This window comes from Cucurbita moschata, unplaced genomic scaffold (assembly GCF_002738365.1).
Source record: "Cucurbita moschata cultivar Rifu unplaced genomic scaffold, Cmos_1.0 Cmo_Scf00027, whole genome shotgun sequence".
NCBI classification, from domain to species: domain Eukaryota; kingdom Viridiplantae; phylum Streptophyta; class Magnoliopsida; order Cucurbitales; family Cucurbitaceae; genus Cucurbita; species Cucurbita moschata.
The window spans coordinates 210,613-231,994 of record NW_019268543.1 but is presented as its reverse complement, the minus strand read 5'-3'; the positions used below and the strand labels follow the sequence as shown (position 1 = coordinate 231,994).

At 38.9% G+C, this 21,382-nt stretch overlaps 6 protein-coding genes and 2 non-coding genes across 8 annotated transcripts; 5 read left to right on the top strand and 3 right to left on the bottom strand.

The window, feature by feature from the left end:
- Positions 1–619: 619 nt before the first annotated feature.
- LOC111462874 (probable pectate lyase 5) lies at positions 620–2,451 on the top strand. The gene is made up of 4 exons (XM_023106668.1): positions 620–853; positions 958–1,704; positions 1,783–1,921; positions 2,003–2,451. The coding sequence occupies exons 1-4, from the start codon at positions 741–743 to the stop codon at positions 2,222–2,224; spliced, it is 1,221 nt and encodes a 406-aa protein (XP_022962436.1). The 5' UTR covers positions 620–740; the 3' UTR covers positions 2,225–2,451.
- A 1,156-nt stretch (positions 2,452–3,607) lies between these two features.
- On the bottom strand, positions 3,608–9,218 carry LOC111462873 (T-complex protein 1 subunit epsilon). Its single transcript, XM_023106667.1, has 9 exons — positions 8,872–9,218; positions 7,291–7,609; positions 6,414–6,762; positions 5,932–6,064; positions 5,432–5,484; positions 4,998–5,100; positions 4,414–4,580; positions 4,223–4,336; positions 3,608–4,106 (listed from the first exon to the last, which is right to left on the bottom strand). The coding sequence occupies exons 1-9, from the start codon at positions 9,068–9,070 to the stop codon at positions 3,936–3,938; spliced, it is 1,608 nt and encodes a 535-aa protein (XP_022962435.1). The 5' UTR covers positions 9,071–9,218; the 3' UTR covers positions 3,608–3,935.
- Positions 9,219–9,664: 446 nt separating this feature from the next.
- Positions 9,665–9,991, top strand: LOC111462951 (anther-specific protein BCP1-like). Its single transcript, XM_023106784.1, has one exon. The coding sequence runs from the start codon at positions 9,665–9,667 to the stop codon at positions 9,989–9,991; it is 327 nt and encodes a 108-aa protein (XP_022962552.1).
- A 1,512-nt stretch (positions 9,992–11,503) lies between these two features.
- LOC111462870 (protein terminal ear1-like) lies at positions 11,504–14,645 on the top strand. The gene is made up of 5 exons (XM_023106655.1): positions 11,504–12,386; positions 12,611–13,268; positions 13,551–13,673; positions 13,777–13,918; positions 14,001–14,645. The coding sequence occupies exons 1-5, from the start codon at positions 11,675–11,677 to the stop codon at positions 14,265–14,267; spliced, it is 1,902 nt and encodes a 633-aa protein (XP_022962423.1). The 5' UTR covers positions 11,504–11,674; the 3' UTR covers positions 14,268–14,645.
- Positions 14,646–15,179: 534 nt separating this feature from the next.
- LOC111462875 (vignain-like) lies at positions 15,180–17,108 on the bottom strand. The gene is made up of 3 exons (XM_023106669.1): positions 16,108–17,108; positions 15,734–15,966; positions 15,180–15,646 (listed from the first exon to the last, which is right to left on the bottom strand). The coding sequence occupies exons 1-3, from the start codon at positions 16,631–16,633 to the stop codon at positions 15,458–15,460; spliced, it is 948 nt and encodes a 315-aa protein (XP_022962437.1). The 5' UTR covers positions 16,634–17,108; the 3' UTR covers positions 15,180–15,457.
- A 2,068-nt stretch (positions 17,109–19,176) lies between these two features.
- On the bottom strand, positions 19,177–20,089 carry LOC111462876. Its single transcript, XM_023106670.1, has 2 exons — positions 19,823–20,089; positions 19,177–19,529 (listed from the first exon to the last, which is right to left on the bottom strand). Exons 1-2 carry the CDS (start codon positions 19,925–19,927, stop codon positions 19,443–19,445), a joined length of 192 nt encoding a protein of 63 aa, XP_022962438.1. The 5' UTR covers positions 19,928–20,089; the 3' UTR covers positions 19,177–19,442.
- Positions 20,090–20,182: 93 nt separating this feature from the next.
- On the top strand, positions 20,183–20,254 carry TRNAT-UGU. The gene has a single exon. It is a non-coding gene; the product is annotated as a tRNA-Thr (tRNA).
- Positions 20,255–20,832: 578 nt separating this feature from the next.
- LOC111463032 lies at positions 20,833–20,974 on the top strand. The gene has a single exon (XR_002713819.1). It is a non-coding gene; the product is annotated as a small nucleolar RNA snoR137 (small nucleolar RNA).
- The last annotated feature ends 408 nt before the right edge of the window (positions 20,975–21,382 follow it).

The window sequence follows — 21,382 nt, the reverse complement described above, 5'->3', positions numbered from 1 at the left end:
CCCAGAATTGTGGCGTTGGGTTTAGGTGATGGAATCTGACGGCTTACATCACCGATGATAACATCTGAGAATTCAAAGGTCAAAGCATCGGATGGGTGGGATTTAACGGAGCCGATCGTGAAGGGTGGGGTTGTCTGCCACAAGACCCACATGGGAGAACGTGGCTTGCTTACAAAATTAAAAAAAATTAAAAAAAGAAAAAAGAAAGTCCACGTCAGCTTCTTGACGGACGGTACGAACCTCCCATGTGGCACAAAATTTTAATCTGACGTCAAATAAAGAAAATTATTCAAAAAAAGAAAGAAAAAAAGAGAGAAATAATTTGGATTTGGATCTAAATAGAATGACGCCGACATCCATTTTGAAACTTGGGAAGTGTCGGCAGTTTAATTTAACGTTCTTGAATGAATTACCTTTGTTTTTTTGAAAAATAAGAAGGGTTAAATATAATGTTTTTACTATAGAACACAACCCAGTTATGTTGTTAACGGCCAACTACTTTGCGCCCAACTGAAATCATGGATGAATGCGAGCTTAGATTTTGGTTTTTTTTTTTAAATAAACAATCTTTTTCAATTTTTTTAATTTTAAATAATGAAAGCTCCATTTGTGATGTGAGGGTTTATAAAAACCAGCATTCTTTACCCCTTTCTTCATCATCGTCATTACCAAACTCGATCCTCTGTTTTTGCCTCCTCTGTTTCACACACAGAAAGAGGGAGAGAAAAAGAAAGGCAGCCATGGAAATTCCAAGTTTTCTTCCCATAATAACCTTCACTCTTCTTCTCCAAATGTGCGCCATTTCATCTTCTCCAGTCGCCGACCCTCAACTAGTCGTCCAAGAAGTTCTCTCGTGAGTTCTTTTCCAAATCTGAAACTTTGAACACGTATTAGTGGGAACATTTTTGTGAACATCTTTTTGTTTTTTTTTTTTTTTTTTGTTGGTCATGGTTTCAGGAGCATCAACAATGCAACAACAAGAAGGAATTTGGGGTTCCTTTCCTGTGGAACTGGAAACCCAATAGACGACTGTTGGCGGTGCGACCCCAATTGGGAGAAGAATCGAAAGCGTCTAGCCGACTGCGGCATTGGGTTCGGGAAGCGAGCCATCGGCGGCAAAAACGGGAAATTCTACGTAGTCACTGACCCATCCGACAAGGACGTGGTGAACCCAAAACCAGGCACTCTTCGTCACGCCGTAATCCAAAAGGAACCCTTATGGATCACCTTTAAACGCGACATGGTCATCAAATTAAAAGCAGAGCTGCTGATGAACTCTTTCAAAACCATCGACGGTCGGGGTGTGTCGGTCCACATAGCCGGCGGGCCTTGCATTACAATTCAGTATGTGACCAACATTATCATCCACGGCATCAACATTCACGACTGCAAGCAAGGTGGGAACACGTACGTTAGAGATTCGCCGGAGCATTATGGTTGGAGGACTCTGTCGGACGGCGATGGGGTTTCGATATTTGGAGGCAGCCATGTTTGGATCGACCATTGCTCTTTGTCGAATTGTCGTGATGGGCTGATTGATGCGATTCATGGGTCTACGGCCATCACTGTTTCCAACAATTACATGACCCACCATAACAAAGTTATGCTTTTAGGACACAGTGATTCGTATACTCAAGACAAGAACATGCAAGTCACCATTGCTTTCAACCATTTTGGTGAGGGCCTTGTTCAGAGAATGCCACGGTAAGTTCAAATTTAAAATAGCTTCATCTCGTGAATGCCACTGTGTGGGAAGTCATTGGGTTTTCCTTATTTTGGCAGATGCCGGCATGGGTACTTTCATGTGGTGAACAATGACTACACTCATTGGATAATGTACGCCATTGGTGGAAGTGCTTCCCCTACCATCAATAGCCAAGGGAACAGATACCTTGCTCCCAATAACCGAGATAGGAAAGAGGTCAGAATTTAGATTCCAATTATTTCTTCAAAACTTGATTACAAAAGAGAGTTTATGAACTTAAGTGGGTGATGGTTTCAGGTCACAAAGCGGGAGGATGCACCACAAAGCAAATGGAAGAATTGGAATTGGAGGTCAAGTGGAGATTTGATGTTGAATGGAGCATTCTTCACGAGATCGGGAGCTGGATCGTCGTCTAGCTACGCGAGGGCGTCGAGCTTGAGTGCGAAGTCGTCGTCGTTGGTGAGTACGATGACGGCGGGAGCAGGGGTGCTGCGGTGCCGAAAGGGGTCCCGGTGTTAGTCCAGCCACCCTGGGCAGTATATTGAAGATAAATTAGCAAGGAGAGATTTGGAGATCTTCTTGTATAGTAATTTTTACTTGGTCTTACTTGATTGGTCACAACTGAAAAGCTTCCTTTCTTTTTTTCTTTAAAGAAAAGAAAAAAGAAAAAGAAAAGGTTAAATTTCAGAGTGAGTGGGCCACCATTTGTAATTCTGTCCGATTACAATATAATATAAATATTACTATTTGAAAAGAAAAGAGGACTGTATTCCCTTTATAAACAGGAAGTCCCCCATGATTCCCAATAATTTATAACATAAGCCCACAATTCAAATTATGAACATTTTGATCGTTCATGTAATTATTAACCTTTTGATCCATGGTGTGGTACCGAATAAAGTACATAAAAAGACATCCACCAGTGATAGAATCTATGTAAATGAAATGAATGAGACATAGAGCGGAGAAAGTTGTTGATTATTGACGAATGCATAATTTTGTTTTATGCATATGTGATGAAAGCTTTTCATGATATAACTAAAAAGTTTAGAAGGAACGGCAAATTTAATATGTTCTTTAAACCAATGTAAAAGTAAACTGGTAAATAACCTAATAAAATGCAACGCTAAAAAGGAAGGCCACCCAGAAGCATACCAAAAAGATGTTCAATCCGACAAACGCTACACCAATGAAAACAGTGTGATTTTGAGGTGTATGAATGCCAAAGCTTACCAACAAATATTTTAAAAGGAAAGAGAGATGGGGGAAGGCAATAGGGAGGTGAGTTCACGAGACACAATGAATGGGGGATAGAAGCTGTTCCCTGTCAGAGCAAAGAGAGAGAGAGAGAGGGGACTTTTGAGGCGTTGCCCCATAAATTACATTGCCACTTCCTGTCTCACCACCCCCTCATTTATTACTATCATATGTATGTAGTGTCTTAAAGCTTTTAAATTCAAAACCAATCATTAAGTAGTAACTGCTGTTTTTACTACTACGGAGAACATAATAATGGAGGACAGGGAAGAGAATTCTAATTATTTGCTTCAAGTTAATCCGAACCGTAGAACTTGCATGCCCATGAGATCCTCAGCTTTTTCAATGGCTCCTTTTTCGAAAATGATAAACTTCAATCACACCATTTATTGCATTTCCATTCCTTTGCTAAGCAAAAGAAGAAGAAAATAAAAAGGACCCACAACTTCCTTTCCCCAATATTAAAACAGAACCACATTCACATTTCAACTAAAACATGATTTAAGGAAAAGTAGAGCACTCTCTCATAAGGGCCACGCCAGCTCCTTGATTGTGGAAAACATCTGGGGCAAAGACGATTCAATTCTATCATCAAGGTTCCCTAATTTAAACAAAAGTTCAAAAGGGGATGACTGACAAAGACGATCATACAAAATAGTCCTCCATTCATTGATGATAACATCAGAAGCCCAGAAAAATGAACTTACAGCAAAATAGATGTTGCTCATGTAGAAGCCACGACCACCTGGTGATGCCTTATATTCACCTCATCCCTTACACTCACACATAAACAATAATCTATCGTCCCAAAAAAAACCATACACTCGGAATATTTAAATGATGCCCGCAAAATTCCAAGGAACGTGTCCCTATTTTACTAACAGTAAGAAAAATGTCTATCACGTCACAGACTGACCCATGCCATTAGAAAGCCGTGGCTCAAAAGTTGGCAGCACAAAGCACAGTAACATTATTAATATTCTGAAGGAGAAATGACATCATCAATCTTCAGGATCATCTTCACCACCTGAGTTGCCAATAAAATCTGCTGTTGCTTACCAATCAAAGTCTCAAATACATTTTGCTCCCGCATGTCATTTGTGCCGATATCATTGCAGTCTATTCCACAATATGGATTGTTCTCCTGCACATTAATTTCAAATCAATGATGAGTCTTTCAAGCAAAAATAGAAGCTTGAAGTCACAAATATTAAATCCATGAGACAGTAGTGATTTGAGATGGTTGTTAGTCTCACTTACCTTAATTTGCTGAGATTTTACAGCAGAAAGTGTTTCGATTGGTTGTAAACCACTGTTCTCCGCAAGAGCCATTGGAACAGAATCCAGGGCATCAGCAAATGCCCTTATAGCATACTGCAAAAACAAGGAGAAAATATTCAACATGCTTTGTCCATTTAGAAGAGGCTATGGATAAGAAAAAATCCTCATACCTGCTCAACTCCAGGGTATTTATCAGCAGCAGCCTCAACAGCAACTGAACAAGAAATCTCAGCTGAACCACCGCCATACACAATAGAGTTATTGCGGATGAGATTCCTAGCCACACATAAAGCATCGTGGATACTGCGTTTTGTCTCCTCTATCATCATTTTGTTACCTAAAACAAAACATCGCATGATATAGCTCAGGAGCTTGTAATCATCAACGGTCTTGAATCAGGGACATGAATTGCGTTCCATCATATCCATCTACTAAATTTTATTGACTCTTTTATATTGTACAATTTTTTTTCCATCTTTTCTGATTTGCTAATGTCCTGATTGTGCTGTACCTACTTGTGCTGAAACTGGATACCGCCAGTCTGCTACCCAATTTAAAACTGTGCAGTCATGAACTCGGTTCACTTTTGGCCATAATGCTATAAACTTGCCACCACTGGCAGTGGCAAGTCTTTACTACTGAGTCAAATTTAACACATCTTTTCTCTAACCACTTGTCAAATTCTATCGATCAACACATAAATGCTAAAATAAATTACTTGAAAAAGGAACAGAATAACGAAGGATCTACTTACCTCCACGGATAAAAATGGTCACAGCCCTTGAATTTGCACAATGTTCAATGTATATCATCCGATCTTTTGTTGTACCAAATGATTTTTCTCGAACCAAACCAGCCTTTGAATGAGGATAAGAGAAAGGGAGATATCATTGTGAGTTAGAGTTGGTTGATATATACAAAGAGTGAAATTCAGAAAATCAACAAACATAAGATACAAGTAACCAATACTTCATTCTTTCACCAAAACCCCCCAACAAGTTCACAAAAGAGGAATTGGCTGGCAATTTAACTCAGAAGACCAAGTTAAATTTATTTTTCATCCACATTAACTCCAAATGGTTTAGACAGAAAATCCTTGCTATCAACCATGAAGCAATGGGATGTGACAGCAATACCTTGAAATTACTTGAATTAAACTAAAGATAAACGAGATATAATCAGCGTTACCTTCCCAAGTTTCTCTGAAGTCAATTCCTGGAACCTAGGGACTATTCTCCCACCTACGAAGTAGATAAACCAAAAATTAATACAAAGAAGTGAATTAGAATAATATTATCCTGGGTGAATGACAATTGAAAAATTAGGGATCCCAACGGAACCTCATTAGTTTATTTCAGTTTATTGACCTGAGCAATTTGGATTAAAAACAGTGACTAAAACGTCAACTAATTCTTAGTATAATTACAAATCAAAACATTTTAAATCTTCGCATCAGACAGAAACTAGGTTTGAGAATAAAAAAATTAGTCAGGGACACAATTATGCTCTTTTTAATAAGAAACAAATAATAAAATACTCAAAATATTCAGTAGTTACAGAACTCTTGAGAATATTAACATCCCAACGACTGCTAGGCGGAATCTAAGGGTTTTCACTGCTGAGCCAAAACATCATTTGTCACCAACATGACTAATTCCAAAAGCTTATACAATAATTAAGAGATAAACCTGTGGCTATTGCTATCAACTCTAGCTCCACACCACCAACCCATCTCACAGCTGGCAAATTTCGGTGCAGCAGCAGATGATTTGCCTCATCATCAAACCCCCATTGACAAATAACCAATGTAGCGCCAACATCCTGAAACAAAACATGTATCAGCACAAGAATAAAATAAATCTTCCATGAGAAGGAAAGGAAAAAGAAAAACCCTAAATTTCAATATTAGCAACGGAAAAACTAAAAAACATCGAAACATAGTCAATAGAACAAAAACAAAACAATTCTAAAGAAAATTATTAAAAGAACCATAGGGGAATATCCCTTCAAAAAAAGAAATGTAAGTCCAAAACACTCATCGATGGGAAGATTTCCAGGCCTCTTCCATGAAACCTATCTATTCCATAATAACCTCTCTCAAGCCAGAAAGACCACAAAATAGATAATAGGATTACATTATAGAACCAGATTTGGTAATTTCCGTTTCTACCTTGCATTTTTGCACCATGTCGTCAAAGTACTTCTGTTCTTGTAGTCTCAACGTCTGGAACTTCTCCACTGTGTCAATATCAACCTTATGCTTTGTCTTGGGTTTTGGAGGTTCAAACGGGCAAGTTAATATGGCAATCTTGGCATCTTCAATTTGCTTTGGCATCTGAGGGTGACTCATGTCCTTGTCAACAATAATACCATATACAAGTTCGGTATCTTCTAACTTCCCCCCTACTTTCCCCTCAACTTTTATCAAGTCTAAGTTAACATCCCTTCTTTCAAGATCTGCCACAGCAACAACCGCTTTAACAGCAATTTCTGCTAGACTGCGCTTACAGCGATTCACACTGCAAGATCAGGAAAAGTGCTATAAACAATGTTGAAGTTACAATACATCATAATAAAGAGTCATCAACCATCATTCTTTAGCCTGAAAAATTAGATTACAAGAGCACTTGACGGCTGGTTTACACAAACAACTCAGTTGCTTAAGTTTTCTATGTTCATAATGGGATCTCCGATGCAACATTCATGATGCTACCAAGCAAGTTAAGAGGAAACCACGGTTTAATAATTTTCATCTGTTCATGTTTCACATAACCAAACCTATGCACTACCAATCATTTAAATTACATTTTATGAGAACTAGATTAATGATACTATAATTGCATGTGAGCGAGCACAAGACTAACAAACAAGATATGCAACGCTTATTAAATATTATCAAACAAAGGTTACAATAATTATACTTTGTACCCTTAAATATAACATGCACTAATGAAATTAATCCGTCCAACATCAGTAAAAGATCAAGAATGCTGATGTAATTAAGAAACAGCAGAGTATACTGGACAAATAAAGTCATGTCACCGTACATCTTTGATGATAAAGTGGTCATGCAAGTTTGAACCAAAGGCTCTAAGTCTGTCTCTCCAAAATCAAACTTCTGGGCAATATGCTCCAGATGGTCAACAGCTATCTTTGAGGCCAGCTCATAACCCTCTGCAATTCGAATAGGATGAATTCCTCGTTCTAATAGTCGCTCGGCCTGTTCTAAGAGTGCACCAGCCATTACAACCACCCCAGTGGTGCCATCACCAATCTCATAATCCTGACTTCGAGACAACTCAACCATCAATTTTGCAATTTGATTATCAACATCCATCTGCTCCAAGATTGTTGCACCGTCGTTTGCTGAAAAATACATAAGTGGAATTTACTGGAAAATTAGCCAACAGTACAAAATAGGCAACACTTCCATTAAGTTTAACTTCAACAGAAAAAATGAAACCGAACTTACAACACTACTGAAATTTTCTAAAAAATAAAAAAACAAAACATCATATAAATTTTGGGAAAATATTATTGAATATAATGTAAAAATGTATTGTTTTCAATTACATCCATGATACCATACCAAAAAAAAAAAAAAATACATTAGACAGATGTTTGGAGGTAACTTCAGGTATTCAAAATCTATTGGAGTTACAACCCAAGTCCCATTATTCAAAGAATAAACTATCGATTTTATCATCTGTTAAACTTAAATATCAATTTTATCAGCTGTTAAACTTCAAAATCAATTTTATCAGCTGTTAAACTTCAAAATCAATTTTATCAGAGAGCAAGAGGAAGAATAGTTGCAAGAACTTAAGAAAGCAAATTATGGGGTTGTCGATGAAGTACATTGCCATTGGAATCTAGACATCAGATTTGAGGCTATTATTATTCACCAATTAAAATTGTAAGAAAAACATAAGAGGAAACGGAAGTTTACGGAAAATACCACCTATTGATTCACCTAGGACTCAAAGTAAATCCACAATGGGAAAAAATGAGGTCTAGAAAAAATTGCATAAAATTCAATTTATTCGGCTAAAACGCAACATGATATCCAGGCTCCAGACCTAAAGTAAATAATGGTTTCCTTTAAATCTGAGATAAACCTTTTCAACTTTTCTTTTTTCTTTTAAAGAACAGTAGTGAGTGTTCTAAGTATCAAATGGGGTGTGAAGGAGGAATTCAAATTAAGCGCTGAAGAGCGAACACGAAGCAGTGATCAAAACCACAAAATTTAATGAATGACAACCTTCCACTAGCGATCGTTTCTGATTTACAGTCTAACTCATTTCCTAGTCATCAAACTTACATTAATTATCGACAAAACCTCAATGAACTATATTATTATTAGCTCATCTGTAATCACTAAAATTATCTCCAGTTATAGACCCTGAACAGCGAGTACTGATACCTACAGAAGATTTTTTTTTTCAATGCGGAGTATAATAGTATGTCCCCCACCCCCTTTCAAGTACCACTCACTAACCCTTTACGATGCTACGTCCATATTTAAACAGCGGACAACGCTTCTCATTCTCAAATCCCATGATAGAATGTAAGAATGAAGAAACATACGAGAGTACAGATACAAATGAGAGGAAATGAGCGAGACTAACTTATTGTAACGTCGCCATCAGGACTCTGGAGCATCTTGTCCATGCCCTTAGGACCGAGCGAGGTCCTGAGGATACGAGCAACAGCTTTACCAGAAGCAATATTAGCCTTCTGAGCATCGAGGCCCCTCAATCTGGTCTTCTGCTCCTGCTCCTTCAAGATTATAAATGGCCTCCCAAACTCATCAAAAGCGAGCGCCATGAGTTGGAGGAGATCAGCTTCAGTCTCGGATTAAGCAAGTTCCAGATCGTATAACTATGAAATGGATCTCCGACCGCGGTAGCGAAGCAACAAGAAGCTACTGGAAATGGAAGTGGTTGGGAGTGGGGGGGAAATAGCGGGAGGGTTTTAGAGTTTCCCTCCTTTCAGAAAGCCCTAATTGAATCCACCTGTCCCCTTCGTGGGCTTCCCTTTCGTTTTGGGTTTTAGATTTTTGGGCCTCTCTTCCGCGGCCCACTTCTGCTTGTCATTAAATGAAATAATAAAAGAAGAGAAATTAACAGAGATTTAAAATAATAATAATAATAATCAATAAATAAAATAATGTGCGTTTGTGTGGCTTCCCTCACAATACGCAGCCTTCTGTTTCGCGCAAAAAGGCTAACCATTCCGAATCCTAACCGAAATTATGGTGAATTGGTATATTATATAAACGCCTTCCCATTGTACTTTCAACTCAAGCCTTCACCATTCCTGCAGTCCTTCGCCTTCACCATTCCTGCAGTTCTTCGCCTTCATTTCATAGAACTGCATTTCCATTCAATACCCTTCCTTCTTTAAAACAAAGCATCAAAAATGGCACGCCAATTTGTTGTCCTTGCTCTTGTCCTCTTCGCCATTGTCGGCTTTGCCACCGCAGCGTCCCCCTCCGAATCCCCAAAGGGCTCTGCTAATAACACCGACGTTGGAGATCTCTTGGCTCCCGGCGCTGACAAAGAGATAGGAAACACTGATGGGGGTGACGCTACCAACGGCAGCGACGACGTGGTTGAAGGCCCAATCGGTGGACCTGGCGTTCCTGGAGGTGAATCCGTCCCCGCCGAAGCTCCTAAGAGCGGTGCCTCTGCCGTGGAATTCTCTGCCTTGGTAGCGGTTGCCGGATTTTTCTTCTCCCAAATGTAGGGGAGTTTCCATGTGTGTTGTTGATGCTTTCATGTAACCATTTGCAATTGTACCTGAAAATTGAAATTTTAATAAAAAGGGAATAAGTGAGGCTCCTATTATTTCATTTCATTTTGAATGAGTTAATAGTAATAATAATAATAAAATTGGAAGTGAGGGTTACATTTAGTTAGGGTGGGGTTTGCAGCTATGAAGGTACCCCGCCAGCCCTCTAGCTGGAGGCTGTATCTGGAGTGCTGCTGCTGCTGCTGGCGCAGGCTGCAGCAATGTAGCAGTTCAGAAATGCCTATTGAAAATGCAGCAGCCGTAGCCTAATGCACATAGGGTTACGTGCCACCGTTTTAAGAAGGGGTGTGGAGGCCCTTCTGTTTTACGCACTCCCAGATTATATATTTGTATATTATGTTGCAATGAGCAGCAAAGGCTACGTGCATGGATTTGCATGCATGGGTCATTTCACTTCAATGCTCATTCCAATAATGGTTAAATTATAATGTTTTTAGGAAAAGTAAATTAATTTGGGAACCAGATTTAATCAAAATTGGAACAGAGGGTCATTTACGGGTTACACATATTATATTTTCATGTGGTGATTTGAAGTGAGAAGTATAGTAATATAGTTCCTGAAAACAGGAGAGCAACGTAGATTTTCAGAGAGAGTGCGTGGGTCATCGCTTAATAATTCTCGTTCTTAGTGTTAACGGGGAACACAAATGCAGACACACCATGCTAAATTGCTACCCACTCTGTTTATTATAATATTTATTTCCATTATTGAATTATATTTACCCCAATTAATATTATTTTTTTTCTCACCTTTCTCCAAAAATGCTCCTATTTTGGCATTTTATTTCCATCGCTATTGTTATACCGCGTAATCTTGTTGTTATACCGCGTAATCTTGTAGTCCAACAAGGAAGATTTTGAATAGAGTAACCGGCGGCCATTTATGGCGAGTATTTTCAGATTTTTATTCGGTTAAATATTTTGAAATTTCAAAAGTTTGAATAAAAATAAATAATGTGTTACGAATTTCGAAAATTAAAAAAATTAAAATAATATAAATTAACAATGTGTTTGTGCGTTGATAGCTGAAGAGGGTAGGGAGCAAAAACGAGGAGTCGGGCAAATTAAATAAATGTACGAACAAACAGAAGAAAGAAAAAGGAAATAAATAAATAAATAAAGCAATTACAAGGTGAGGAGGTGCCCGTGAGAACAAAAAATAATGAATATTATATATAAACGGAAAAAAAAAACAAAAAGGAAACATTATTATTATTATTCTATTATTATTATTTCGCTCCGGCTTCGGCAAACGCGCGACGTTGATACGTGGCGCTCCTACCTTTTTGTCCCTCTCATTGCCCTTCCTAAACATTCGTATGGTCGTTTTCTTCTCGATACCTCTCAAGGGTACTTCCGTATTTTCCTCTTAGGTCACTATCATTCCATATCCCTCTCTTTTTAGCAACCTATTCCTGCTCCTTAATGGATGTGGCGAAACAGGAAACAGCCAAACCATACCAAACCATACCAAACCAAACCCTTCTTCATCTCCTTTTGTCTACCGGAATTTATTAGGGTTTCTTACGAGAGAAACACGACCGGTTTCCGTCGGAAAACGGCTTAACTGACCTCGGCTTTTGTCCGCCGACGTTCGTTACGAGTTTCAAGTCGGCCATGGGAGAAACTGGTGTCATCCGGCTTCAGAGAAGTTTGGACCCGGCCGCTCGAGAGTTCCGACCCGGAAACTTCAGTAATCTGCCTCCTGTTGTTGGGCCCCCCGTCTGCCATGTTTACTATTCCTTCGGTGCTCCGTTTCCACCGTCGATGAGCGAACTGCAAGTGGAACCGTTTAGCAATTCTGTGATAACGTATTCCCCTAATTTTCCGGTTAATTTTGATCCGGTGTTTGTTACTCCAGTGGAGGAAATTGCGGTGCCGCAGGTTCAGCCGTTGTCGTCGTGTCCGACTCGGTCGCTGTTACTGAGTGCGGTGCCTAGTGACGTGAGCGAGCCAGTGGTGCGAAGGGATTTGGAATGGTTTGGGGATGTGAGAGGGGTTCAGATGGAGAGAATCAGGGATGGAATCCTGACCGTTCATTTTTACGATCTGAGGCATGCAGAAAAGGCCTTTCGAGAGATGCGGAACCAACATTCGATGCGTCAAAAACAACTTCGCAACCAACATTTTTGGTTTTCGCAGAACAGTTTCGACACGCCGCCGCGGTTGGCTCGTGCCCTAATCGGCGGCTGTGCTGTGTGGGCCGAATTCGTTATTCCGACTAATAACCCCGCCGTATTGGACTGGAACAATCAAGGCACCGTCGTTATTTTCAATTTGGAGTTGGATGTCTCCGCCTCTACTCTCAAGGAAATCTTCGAGCGTTTTGGTAATTTTTCTTCCTTCCCATTCGTTTGGGTGGGGACTTTTTTTTGGGGGTTTCGTTATTATATCTGATGCCAACTCCTTCCCCTACTTTATGGTCTATGTCAGATGCATTATGATGATTGTACAGTAATTGTTTTGTTGTTCTTTTTTCCGTGGGGGGTGGGGTGTTTTTGTTTTTTCCCTTTCCTATTTCGCTTCAGTGATTACCTTTTTCTTTGGAGTAAGGCCCCGTGAAGGAATTTAGGGAGACGCCATTGAAGAAGCACCAACGGTTCGTTGAGTATTTTGATGTTAGAGATGCCGCTAAGGCCGTTAAAGAGATGAACGGTAAGGAAATACACGGCAAGCCGGTCGTCGTTGAGTTCAGCCGTCCCGGTGGCAATGGCCGGAAGTTCTTCAATCCCATGGTCGCCTCCAGAACACTACACACTGGACACCACCAGCAGTCAACCTCGTCTCGGCCTTCGAAGCTGTCTGGTCGTTTCAAAGACCCACATCGTCCATTCTACCCGCAAGCGCAAATTTTCCCCAAGAAGGTGCAATATGTGAGCGGCCGGAGCTTAAACAATGCAGATGAACTGATGGACAAGTTGCAGCCATTGAATTGCAGTGGAAATACAGGAAATGGAATTGAAATAGGGGCCTCAGTCGACACTTCGAAGGGGATAAATGCAAAGAAGATTATGAATAAGCAATCTCCAACCAGCTCAAAACAAGAAGCATTTTCTCAACCTAGGATTAATTTTAGGTTGAGGAAGAACAACTTCTTGAAGAAATCTGACCCGTGTTTCTTAATAAGCGAAAACGCAATGGATGCAGAAGCACCCGATTGCAGAGAGTCCAGAACTACGGTTATGATCAAGAACATACCCAACAAGTATAAGTGAGTTTTCTGTTTCATTCTTTATGTACATTTCTATTTTATAGAAACAAGCTCATGAATGTCCTTGGTTCGTGTTTAAAAACGTTTTCAAACTCAGTCAGTCAACCTCTAGGGAGGTCTAAATAAAAAAATGTTTCCATTTTGAAGCAAACGACAAGTATTTCTGAACAGGCCTGAAAGTAGGATCTGTTTTAAAGGAAATTATTATTATTATTATTATTATTATTATTATTATTATTATAAGGCATGGACTAATGGGGGAAACAAACATATAATGGGCAGTCTGAAGTTATTACTGAAGACTCTGGACAAGCACTGCGTGAAGTGCAACGAGGAGTTGGGCAACGATGGAAAGGGCCTTCCTGTGTCCTCCTACGATTTCGTATATCTTCCTATTGACTTCATGTGAGTGATTATGTTGCTTCTTCATCTGTCATTTTTGTTGATCTTACTGGACCACATGTTCATTGCCTTATTATTTGTTTTGATTTTCCTTTCCAAACTGCAGCAATAAATGCAATGTGGGATATGGGTTTGTGAATATGACCTCCCCACAAGGAGCATGGAGACTGTACAAAGCTTTCCATCTCCAAGCTTGGCAAATCTTCAACTCCAGAAAGATCTGCCAGGTTACCTACGCTAGACTTCAGGTGGGTGGGTAATAGTCATATGGCTGGGCTAATTAATTTCCAAAAGTTGCTTATTTTGGTTTGTTTGTTTGCTTTTGTGTAGGGGTTAGAAGCACTGAAGGAGCACTTCAGGAACTCAAAATTTCCATGCGAAATGGAACAGTATGAGTTGCCGGTGGTGTTTTTGCCTCCTCGAGATGGCATTCAATTGACAGAGCCGCTTCCTGTTGCCGGAAATATGCATGATGGTGATGGAGAACACCCGTGTGATACCACCGAGGCCACCACAGATGAGTCATCGGAGGAAGGTGGTAATGGTAATGGTAAAGAGGAGGAAGGAGACAGCAGCAAGAGATCAGAAGATTGGTAATGGGTGTGTGGCAGTGGGGGGAGAAGGTGTATGTGGTGTTGTGAACCCACCCACCCACCACACAACCTTACCGAACTGTACAAAAAAAAATCACAAAACACAAATGAAAATGACGGTAGCATTGGAGCTGGGGAGCCGTCTTACAAGGCAAAGCTCGCCTCCACCCACCTTCTTGACTGACTATCCATCACTTCTCTCTCTCTCTCTCATGGATGGGGGTTTCTTCGACATTTTATGCTCTTAGCCAAGGAGATGAAAATGGCGTTTCTCTCTCTTGCATAGGGATTTGAGATGGTGAGGGTTTGTTGATATTTCGATGGTGGTCTTGGAGGTCGTGTAGGTGGAACATCTGTCTCTTTTTTCTTTTTTCTTTTTTTCTTTTTTGTCCTTTGCAGAATTTTTAAAACATGCTTTTCAAGTATATTTATCGTATGTTTAATTAAATTAGTTTTTTGTTTAAATATGGTTGGCGTTTAATTTTATATTAATGGAAACATGTGAGTGTACTAATTTAGGGGCTTGTATGCTTAAGACTAGTGCGTTTATTTATTTATTTTTTTTCAAAGGGGGTTAAGATGAGAGAAGGGGGGGCAGAGCTGACCAACTTTATTACTTTATACATCAAATCGGCAATGTCAAATACTCTGTCACTTTCACCTCCTCTCTCTCTCTCCCTCTCATTTGAATTTTAATTCGAATTTTAATTTGAATTTTAATTTGAATTAATTTATGTTTGGGTGGAAATTTGATGAGGAGTTCAATACATTCCATTCTGTATTTAAAACTGAATTATGGAAATGAATGGAAGAAAGAGTGTTTTAATAAGCCACACTAAATTTCTTATTTTTCATTTAAGAGTAATTCATGAAACATATATTTAATTAATTCTGATAGAAGAAGACTGAGAAGTAATCTGGTTGTGGGTGGGGTTTGGAGTGCTAGTATTTGATGGGATAAGAGGCTTCCATGACTATTCCACACAGCCCTTCCGACTGCTCCACTCCTCGCTTCATCCTTACGTAACCTTCTTCTCCCCATCCAACTCCCCACGAGTTCCTCACGATCCAGTAATCTCTTCCCTCTTCTGTTGTTCCGTAACCAATCGCCACCACTCCGTGATTCAGCTCCGTTCCACAGTATCCATCGAACACTCCCTGCAGTTTTCCCACGGTTTTAAGATTAACAATGCCTCAAGATATTATAGTGAAGCAATTCATTTCTCGAATGAACCACAAACTTGCCTGCGAGTAGAATTGGAAATCTCTTCCCACGGCGTCGATGGCGACTGAGACTGGTTGGTTTGCGACGGCTTGCATCAGGGCATTCTCGTTTTCAGGTACGCTTTCATATCCATCGATTGTTACTGTCGGTGAAGATATCTGCTAAACCAAAGAAGTAGATGCTTAGTTTGATCATTTCTGAAAGGATCCATATATTTTAGTTTTGAATTCAATTATAAAACTGACTCTGGATGAGCGACACAATCCTCTTGCGCCGTGGTACGGATAGCTGTTCTCAGTGGCGATTCCACCATTTCGCTTTATGAAATCGAATGCGATCTCCATGAATCCTCCGTTACAGCCTCTGTTCCTAATATTGCAGTCGAGCAGCTCCTGCTCTGATAGAGACAGTAGCCGGTTGGTTTTGATTTGGTTGATTCCTTCAACTGCAGCCACAGATGAAAACGCCCAACAGCTTCCTGCAATATATTTCATAATCCATTGGTTATTTATGATTTCCATTGACATCGAATGCTTTACATTTTCATAATCTAATTGTGAGAACTCTCAAAACACTTAAACGTTGTGTTGAGTTGTCTAGCCAGAATTAGAAATTATACCACATCTGCCTTGCTCTTTGATGTCATTGACAGCTCCTCTTTCCCTCCAGTCGATGTATGATGGAAGATCTGTAGCCTGCTCATACATGAATCCACCTGATCTTTTGCCATGTAACTTCCTGTAGTGGCTAATATTGGAGCGAGCATAGAAGCTCACAAACTCAGAGTTGGACATATCCGCGAACTTGTTCAGCTTCAGCTTGTATGGTTTGTTCATTTGGTTCACTGTGAACACATGGTTCACGTTCTCTTTAAACACGTTGAAACGTTTATGCTTCTCCTTTAGGCCCCTTGAGATAGTGTGGTGGTTACCCCACCTCTCATACAGCCGCCATAGACTTTCCTCTGTTGCCAACTCCTTCTCATCGAATTCAAAGCTTTCACCCAATCCTGAAACTAGAACAATCAAAAGAAAAGGAACCAAAAGAAATTTGCTAATGGCCATATTGATTTGGAGAACTAGTTCAATAGGGATATGAGTAATATGGATGAGAAAGCTGTTGCTTGAGTTGGTTTGGCAATGCATGTCTTAGCAGCTTATATAGACATGGCATTGGTGCAAGAAATTGAACTGGATCAATTTGAACCCAACTAAACCAACTTGATCGCTTTTTCCGTTGGTGATGATATGGTGATAAGGTTTTCTTGATTGTAGCAATACAATTTGGTTAGCGTTTACTCCATATGTACCTCTTATCCATTAGGTGCCGAGTGTTTTTACTATGATCATGTTGATCAACATATTTGACCCAACATGAATTGTTGTGCTAGGTAATTAGTGTAGTTTAGTTAATATTAGTTTGGTCGTTATTTTTAAATCAATTATTGCTTAATTAGTAGCTTGGATTTGTTTATTTATGAACATTGTTGTGGGGAGTATTCTCTAATCTTTATGGATAATTCATTTTCTTTGTTTGGCATCAACATTACAGATAATGTAGAATTTGAAATACAATCAACATAATGTCATATTCATAATTTGTTTGAATATTTCAATATACATGCATGGTGTGACAGCTTTGGGTTGATTGAGAGTGAAGCATCTATGATTGTTCAAACTTTTAGCCAGAAAATGTGGAAGGGGTGACTCTAATGGTTATGCATCATCGGAATGGGAACTCTTCATCGGGAATTGGGAACGATCGTTTTTAATATTATATTTTAGTCATACTTTTGGTTGTCAAAAAAATTCAATAGATCTTTGATTTCGTTATTTAAAGTTAAGTTCTTTCTATCGAAGTGGGTAAAATAATAATTGTAACTTTAGTAAAAGAAAAAAAACATTGAATGTTGAGACTATTTTAAAAATTAATAAGAAGTATAGAAACTGAATTTGATATTTTATCCTAATGTATATATGTATATATATTATGGTGGAGTACATAAGTGGTGGCACATATGAAATAGTGGAAGGTGTTCGGTTTGTTGATGCTTCTTGTTCTGATCAATGTTTTATGCGTAGGAGACATGAAGAGATATTCCCATCCCCCAAATGTTACGAAGCAGTGTGGAATTGGGAATGAATCCTCCACCAATTGCGACCGTCTTTTAATGCAAAACAGAAATCTTTTCACAAAACGGCGAAATAGATGAATCACTACCTTTTCCACTACCCCACATTTTTCGAAAATTCCGTTACTGTGCGTCCTTCTATCTTGTATGCTAGGCTGGAGTCTATTACGTATATATTTTTATATACAAATATTTGGATGAGAAACATTTCAATCGCTTAACTATAGTGCAAAAAAAAAAATTTCCCCAGAAAAATTACATAGGAAAGGAAGAATTAGAGTTCCAACCTTCTAATACACCAATAGTACAATTGCTTAGCTGCCAAGTGTCACCCGTACATGCGATACAAGTCCCTTCGTTAATATTTATTTTTGATCTAGAGGTTAAATGTTTAAATCTTTTCATATATGTCAAACTAAAAGGATAAGGATGAATTAACAAAGAATATATGATCCATAGATTACCAGGTTCTCATGCTCACAAGGATCCATATGTTTAAGTAGAAATTCAGATGAACTTTATCAATATAATGTTAGCAATTACCAGGTTGAGGAAGAAGAAAGAGAAGTTTCGAAGATGTAATGGATACTGTTTTATTTTGAATATTCATGGTATTAGATAGAACACACCCTCCCTACTAGGCAGCAGACAGAGACATTGAAGGCTCAAAACTTAGGGAGAATATATGGTCAAATAGTGTGCCTCCCAATGGCCTTCGTATATTTGCAGCAGTGAATGATGAAACCAACACCTTGCAGGTTGCAAAATGTTTGGTTTCTATGGTTTGCTTCTAAATCCATCACACGAGAGACAACTATTAAGGTTTTTGCATATGGATATACGAAAGCCCACCATACAACATACAAATAGGATTATAACAGCAACCCTCATAGCCAGGGCAAGCAAGAACTGATATGCAATAAACTTCTAAGAAATTAAACAACTGCATAATTCTTCTCCTATCTCAACTCATCAACAGAACCGAGCAAATGCGTTACAGATAAGGGTTGTGGAGATGTCTTAAGGAAGTCTTGTTGTATCAAAGCCCTGATGTCCACAGCAGTATGGGAAGCTTGAACTCAACCTAGAAATAATGAATCTTATAGAGTTCATAATGATTCTATTTTTCAATAAAAATGGCCAAATAATTCCAACTTCGGAAGAACGATGCCTTTCTGAACACATACATGAAATGATGAACAGATATCAAGAACCAAGGAACTCTCATCTAACATGGATAAACAAAACAGGGACTGATCAGGAGACAAGCAAGCATGTCAACACTACAACCGGATTAAAAAAAAACATGCCGTAAAATGAGTACTCGTTTATCTCAACATGAAACTAAAAGGAGCTAAAAGATTATATAGAGAATCTTTTCCAGGTGAATCAAGATGCAGATGCAATTTTTCTCCATACAAGGAACGTTTGCTCAAGAAAAGCAACCTTTAGATAGCTGCATTGATATCTGTTCTTCAACTGAAACAGGAATTTGATAACTCCTGAACCCAAAGCAAACAGATTCTCATCCCAAAGACAAGGTAAGAACACAACAGGGAGTCAAGTTCAGGAATTTCAATTATTCAAAAAGCAAAGCTCCATATTGAAATGGGCATTGCTTACGATTTGATAAGCAGGAAAGGTGTAGAAATGAGTAATCGACCATTTATAGGCCACCCCATTATCATTGTTGTAGAACGGACAACCGATACTTATAAAATGTGTAAGAGTCTAAGCTGATCGATCAATACCGATAACAGCAACAGAAAGTACAGAAAAACAAAAAAGAGGACGGAAGGCCACCGGTCAAGAAGCGTTAAAAGTCAAGCAAGAGAGTCGTTCTGTTTCGCTTGTTGCAGTAGCTCTTCTCTAACTCTTCTGATCTCTGCTTCCCTTTCCAATCTCTCTTTCTGAAACACCAGAGATACCTTATAAATGGTTATGATTTACATTCCAAAAGAATTGCAAATAGATTCAAAACAGTTTATCCAATGTTCTGCAAGCCAAAAGAAAACATCAACCACAAATTTCTAATTAAGAAAAGTTATATGAAATATCGCATTCAAAGCTAAGCTGCCGAAGACTTGCCACCTAGGGTTTTCTCTTTTCCTACTCTTCTATGGAGAAACGGAAATCAATTGAATAAATAACTCTAAGTACCATAAAATTGGAGAAATCTGAAGGGGGAAAATCGAAAGAGAACCTTTTCGTCTTGACGGAGAGCGATCCAAACATGGAGTTTATCCATCGACTGCCAGAATACAAAGGCCCCTAATGACATTGCAAAGAACGTCGCTACTTTCACCATCTTCTTCCCTTAGCTTTAAAAGCTGTCGTCTCAACAGATTATAATTCCGCAGAATGATGGACAAAACGCGACGCAGGAATGCAGGAGAACAAGGCCAGGAGTTGGAGATGGTGTTGCGATGCGAAGACGACTAAATCTCTTTGAGAAGTAATCTGATGCGATGAAATTACATGTATCTCCTCGTTTGATCAATTTTGAGCGCGCGACTGATTATTAAACATTGTAATTGTAGCATAAACAGGAAAATGTCAACTAGCCCCTATAGCTCAGTGGTAGAGCGTCAGTCTTGTAAACTGAAGGTCTGTAGTTCGATCCTGCATGGGGGCAAATTTCTTTTCCTTTATTTTAAAAACATTTTTTTTACTCTTTTTAATACAATACTATTGAATTGGGCCGGATCTGAAATTCTAGTCAAGAGAAACCAGAAGCCCAGGCACACCAACGGAGTTCCATTTTTTCCGCTCGTCATTGCTCCGCGATTGCCTATAAATAAAGCACCTAAACCCTAAGGTTGTATCACTCTCGACTGCCGCATTTGCGACCATTGCTGGAGCTTTGTTCCTGAAGTTTGGTGATTACGGAACTATTGGGGTCTTCAATCTTTTCTTCCCTGCTCGTTTTCATTGGCTTATTGTTTTTTGCTTTTGCTTGCAATGATTTTTTAAACTTTTTGGTGTTGTATCGCCTTTGATAGGCGTTGCGTTCATCGGTGGGTTCTATATCCAGATGGACGTGTCAACGAAGGCGTACATTAACTGCAACTCTTCAAACCTAATCGACTTCGTTTGAATCGGAGTCAAGATATGAGTGTTTTGTGACTTGTAGCTTTGCTGGTTTGACGATGAGACATTTGTTTTTCGAAATCTAGGGTTTATTGGCTTGTCGTTAAATTAATTTCTTTAATTGTTGCTTCTTACTGGTGAACTCTTTCAGATTCAAATGATGGATGTTCATGTTTCCGAAGCATAAATTGATTTAAATTTGCCAGTATTAAACAGCGTTGTGTAAATTCCTATTGCACTCTGCTACCTGTCTCCTGGTACAGTTACTTTTACAAGATCAAAACTTTCCTTCCTATTTTTCTAATGCTATTTCATTAATCTTTCCTATTTTCCTAAAACTTTCCTTCCTATTTTCCTATTTTTCTAATACTTTCCAACGGATTATAACTTCCTATTCTCTAACAATTTTTTGTCTTGAAATGTCTGACGAAACTTGCACTAATAATTTTTTTAAAAAAGTAGTCTTTCTACTGTTATTTTAAATTTTGCTTTCAATTATATATGACCTGATTGGAGGAAATGATTTTGATTCGTCTGTAAGTTTACAGATGCTTAAATGTATTCAACTTGAGATCTAATCGTACATGGTGGTAAATGCAAATATATAGTTTAAATGTAATTGAGAGAAACCATTGATGTGTCTCTGAAACTGAAAACCTCCGCCGGTCAGTGG